The 5858-nt window shown below is 39.5% G+C and overlaps 1 protein-coding gene across 1 annotated transcript; it reads left to right on the top strand.

The window, feature by feature from the left end:
- The first annotated feature begins 256 nt into the window (after positions 1–256).
- On the top strand, positions 257–994 carry LOC139750082 (uncharacterized). Its single transcript, XM_071664416.1, has one exon. The coding sequence runs from the start codon at positions 257–259 to the stop codon at positions 992–994; it is 738 nt and encodes a 245-aa protein (XP_071520517.1).
- The last annotated feature ends 4864 nt before the right edge of the window (positions 995–5858 follow it).

Here is a 5858-nt window from a genome sequence, read left to right as displayed (position 1 = left end):
ATATATATATATATATATATATATATATATATATATATATATATATATTGTGTGTGTGTGTGTGTGCCCTATACTATATTTTTGAATCTGAGGTACTCAGTTACAGGAAGCTTCACTATATTTCTGCACTTCTGGGATATGAAAGTTTACTTCGTCAATCAAAACACGAAGGAAAGCACCAACTCGGTATCTCTAGCGTTACAATATCAGAGTTTACCAGGTCAGCCCAAACCCCACAGAAGACACTACTTTCAAAATGACTGTAATTCAGAGAAGAGACGTGGAAATTCTCGTCTCCCAAGCACAGGTGGTCTTGGGTGCTGGGGGGAACGGGAAGGCCTTCCTTGTTCCGTGGCAGGAGGAAAGAGCCGTGCTGAAGGTCTCTCACAAAGCTGAGGATAACAAACTCATGCAAGAGGCCCAACACATGGCTCACCTTGAAGGAGCCGGAGGTGTCCCTAGGCTTTATGCTACCTGCGAAAACCCACCGTCCATTGTGATGAGCTACGCGGGCCGATCGACTCTCGAGGATGTCTTGAGGGGCAACAATCCACAAGGTCGCTTCGATCTCCTGCAGCTGGCACTGATGGTTGGACACAGACTGCAGGAGATGCACGACAAAGGGATAATCCACAATGATCTGAAGAACGATAATGTGATCGTGAGCGGCGATCCTCAGGCGCCCCAAGTGAGCATCATTGATCTGGGGTTTGCCTGTGTCGAACACCAGAACCTGGGCCTCAACTCCTCTCCTGGTAAATGCCTATGGATTGCGCCAGAGGTGAGGTCTGGCCAACCCAGCACCACGGCGTCTGACGTGTACTCCTATGCTTTCCTCCTGAGTCAGATTATCAAACAAGTTTACCGGAGTCGCCGCTCACGCTTGGCCACTATTGTCAAACAGGCTAAAAAGGAGGATCCCTCTGCTCGACCCACATTGGACCTTATTATGAAAGACTTGCAATATGCCATCGACAGGAGTTTAGCAGCATGAAGGAATGTCCAGAATGTCCAGGCCGATAAACCTTTGCTGACGACATAGCCAATATATATATATATATATATATATATATATATATATATATATATATATATATATATATATATATATATATATATATATATATATATATATACAAACTACATTGCAACTTACATATAAAAAGAATCATCAAACTTCACTATATTAACTTTACTATATTTGAATATAAACAAGGTCTAACCGAGGTTACTTGGTTGAGCAAGACGTGAGAATATCATCAATTGGCCCTCCAGCCCTGGGTTGAAATTGTCGTTCTGACGTATTTCGAGTTCAGTGCTGATACAGGACCATTGATTATAGGACTATCTTGTTAGTCTGTGTAACTTCGCCTGACCCAGTCCACGTCTTCAATGGCTTTCTGTTACTACAAACGGGATTACAAAGGAAAGGCTTCCTTTGTTAGTTTCATGAATACCTTCGTTCAAATGAAGGGAAAGACTATTACTATGAAGCGGTACCTTATCAGCAGGAAAGAGCTGCAGCAACGGTATGAAAGTTACTGCAAGATACATAACGAGCCCGTGGCTTCCAACGTAAACATCGGCCGCCATTTGGGTTCACTCGGCATCATGTGTGACACCAAGATTGGACCCGTTGGGAAACAGGAACGATACTATTCTGGTATCATGTGGCTCGATGGCGCAGGATCACCAACTGAAATGCAAAGAAAATGGAGAAAGCCGCCCAAACGTATCATGAAGGCCGTGCAAGAGAAGATCGAGAGGAATCGGTTGAGAGACGATATCGCTCACAGTATATTGAAATTTATACCCAAAACTTCCCCTGATCTCCAGACACAGCCAGTCACAGAGGCCACCAGCCCCGCTTCCCAGACACAGCCAGTCACAGAGACCACCAGCCCCGCTTCCCAGACACAGCAAGTCACAGAGACCACCAGCCCCGCTTCCCAGACACGGCAAGTCACAGAGACCACCAGCCCCGCTCCCCAGACACAGCCAGTCACAGAGACCACCAGCCCTGCTCCCCAGACACAGCCAGACACACAGCCCACCAGCCCCGTCCCCCACACAGAGCCACAAGATCCTGATATTGAGGAAGCAAATGAATTTCTCGATGATTTTTTGCTTTCACTTGAGAAGAACTGATGAGTTCCTTATAGACAAGACAAAATGTTAAAAAAGGAATCTATATAAGTTCACTTATGGAGTGAAATCTTTGACGGAGCTGTGCTGCCTATAGCACAGCCTACCAAAGGGTGATCTTTGCTGTCGTGCAGTAACCTCATGAGGGCGGAGTCCGGCTACACTTTCTTTACCGAGGAAAAGATCTCTGCACTAATATTGAGTTTCTCCGTTGGCGTCAGGGTAAACACCCATCCCCCCCGAAGCTTGGTTACCTTTCCGTGGTGGGGGGGACTTCATGGATTGGGCAGTAGCAACCATCGTTGGTTGCTTCTGTTCAATCCATGAACGAAAAACCAAGCATCTTGAACGTAATTGTCGTTTAAATTCACTTGGTGTCAAAACTGACGCGAAAGCGGTTGTCTCAATTTTGTCAGAAATGTTTGTGCGTTTCGGCCTGATGGCGGGAGTCGGTTTGGCGCTGTGGTCATGAGGGAATACGAGGAAGATTGGCAACCGTCCCAGAAGTAGCTACAGTGAGGCCCAGCAGCTGTCCCTAATACTGTGGAAGGCACTCATGTAAGGTGTGCAGTGAGGCACAGCAGTAACAAGGGAAACGGACAACCAAAACAGCAATCTTGATCATCAGGAGGCTATCCAATGCTCAGAGTAGATAAGGACGATTATTGTATGGCTTCGCTCAGAGGATGAAAATCTTAGCCGTGAAAATCAACACGTAAAATAACTAGTAGTTAGTGGTAGTGAAGTGGAATTACCGTATTTCTGTGGTCTTAATAGTAAAACGAAATTTTTCGTTTTCTCCATCAATCTAGAGGTGTTGTAGACCACCATCCTTAAGGTTGTAAGGTAATGGCAACTTCAAGGCTATGACCTCAGCAAATTTGTGATGGAAAGTGCAGGAAATGTGATAATGTATATGATATAAATTATATAGTTGTATAATATATGTGTATTAGAATTTTGTCTTCTCTTTGCCCGTTCATTAATTCAAATACAGGTAAGTTTTCTCTCTAACGAGGTGGGATAAGCTACGTGCACTCGGCTTATGAATATGGTGACTTTCCCTTCATTACCACAAAGGTATGCTGAACTGAAGACGTAGAATTCCGTAGACGAAACTAAGATAGGAAATCAATCTACATCAAAAATTGAACGTATGAATCTTTAGATGGACATAAAACAAACGGACGGACGGGCACACTGGAGTAAATGAATTCCAATATCACCACTTAAAGTAGGCCTTTCAAGTAGTTGTGGTTTTAAAGCAAACTTTTTCTAGCCAAGGTTTAGTTAGCACCTAAACTAACCCCCACGACCTTACCTTAAGAAATATTTTCAGAAGGTACTGTCTGAACATATTTCTAAGGTAAGGTGATTTAGGTTTGGTTTAGATGCTAACCTAACCTAGGCTAGAAAAAGTTTCCTTTGCTTCAGAGCCCCAACTACGTAGACGGGCTACTGTTCATATTAAACAGTAACAGGAAGATGATAAAACTGAGATGAAATTAATAAAAAAGATAGAATGGGTCAGTTGAAAGTTGAAGTATTTGCTAGATACAATTTTTGACAGATCCAAATGCATCCTAAATTCAGTCACTTAAATCACAATGCTGAATATTGTTTTAATTGTTGGAACTAGTTACAGGAAGTAAAAATATCAAGCTTAAAGGGATGCCATTACAATAACTTCATATACCTGTATAGGATCTCTTAAACTTCTTTTCCGTAAAGCTGAATGGATTTAAGTCGTTTAATCTGCTCTCTAAATTTGTTTCTCAGACCAGTAATCATCTTTGGAGATTACCTCAGTAATTTCTCCATTCAATGTCTTCCTTTTCAAATTAGTTGACGACCAAAGCAGTACAATATCCAAGATGGAATGGCTATGTTTTGGGACGGCGAGAAATCAGGTCATGCAAGAATGTTAGAAATGGCTTCCATCAGTTTCAACCCTATCTACTCTTAAAATTTTTGGTTATCAGAACTTAGAGATTTATGAGTAGATAAAACAATGTAGTTATCTTGGCAAGATATCCAACATGAGATTATAGTCATAATAATATAGTCACAAGGCCAATATATAGTCACCAGAATATTATATTTATCATGATAATGTATCACTTATGACAAAATATGCATGATTAAAAAATGACAATATAGCACCTACAAAAAATATCACATTGCTAATATAGCCAAGGTGGCGATATATACATGATAGTAATGTAACGAAAATAAGAAGATGGTCAAAATGACAACTTGTTCATAATGACATTACTGCCACTATGTATATATATTCTCCATGACACTATAGCTACACTGACAGTAAAGCTATCTTCACAAAAGCGTAAAACTGAAAATACAGCAAACGACAATATAGCCACCATGACAATACAGCCATCCTGACGATAATGTCACGTTATAAATCAATCGCCAGCACATTAGAGTCACTTTGATACCAATCTTACAATGACTTTGTAAATATCATGAAAATATAGCCCCCATGTCAACATATTAGCTATGACAATTTAGCCATTATGATAATATAGTCACGACGACAATGTATTCACTATGACAATAAAGCTACCATGATCATATAACTGATATGATAATATAGTCAAAGCAAAAATATAGAAACATCCAACTTATATTCACAAAGGCAATATAACCAACTGGCAGTATAGATACTGTAAATAAATAGTCGCTTTCGGATCATAGAAAACATATAGACTCCAGGACAATATAATCTCTGTGAAAGAACAGTGACTCAGACATAATTTATCACTATAATACAGTCATAACATTATAGCTGTCATACAATTGTAGTCAACATGACAAAATTATCACAATGAAATAAAACGGTATTACAATATAGTTACCATAATCATACACCAATCATGATTATATAATCAGCAGGTTGACATAAACAATATCACAGTGTAAAAACCATGACAATATAAGTGAGATGATGAGATGATATCCATTCACTTACACTTACAATACCAAATAAGCCGCCATGAAAATATTATTATCATGATCATATAATCACAACAATATTGTACCTAATAAAATATAACCCGAACGACAAAATTAACCATAGCAATATAACCATCAAGTTGATATAGCGACCAAGATAATGTAGCCAGGACGTCATTATATTGAAAATAACGATACAGCCACCATGCCAATGTCTTCACCATGACAATGTAGCTACCATGAAAATATAGTAACCTTGACTATATACCTACCATGATGAAATATTTGAATTGAAAAATATCCACAACAAGAGTTTAGCTGCTAAAACACGATATCACCTTTCCAATATCGCCAAAATGTTATTATTGCCATCATGACAATATACCGCCAGAAAAGAAATATATATACCCACTACTTGACAATATAGCTATTCTGACAATATTGCCAACATGAAAAGACAGTCACCTCCTTGTTATATAGCAAAAATGACAAATAGCCATCATGGCAATATAGTGACCTAACAATACAGCCACCATGGCAATATAGCTACCATAACAATGTAATCTTAATGACAATATAGCCAACATGACTATATAGTCACGATGACAATACAACCATTGTGACAATACAGATAACATGACAGTACCGTCTCTAAGACAATATTGCCATCAATTCAACAAATTAAATGACAATATAGATATTATGGCAACACAGTCACCATGACAATATACTCAGAAATG

This window comes from Panulirus ornatus, chromosome 9 (assembly GCF_036320965.1).
Source record: "Panulirus ornatus isolate Po-2019 chromosome 9, ASM3632096v1, whole genome shotgun sequence".
Classification (NCBI taxonomy): domain Eukaryota; kingdom Metazoa; phylum Arthropoda; class Malacostraca; order Decapoda; family Palinuridae; genus Panulirus; species Panulirus ornatus.
Note: the sequence above shows the minus strand (reverse complement) of the source record. Positions and strands in the feature narration are given on the sequence as shown.

Coding starts and splice junctions, on each gene's coding strand:
- LOC139750082 (XM_071664416.1), top strand. CDS start 257: ATGACTGTAATTCAGAGAAGAGACGTGGAAATTCTCGTCTCCCAAGCA.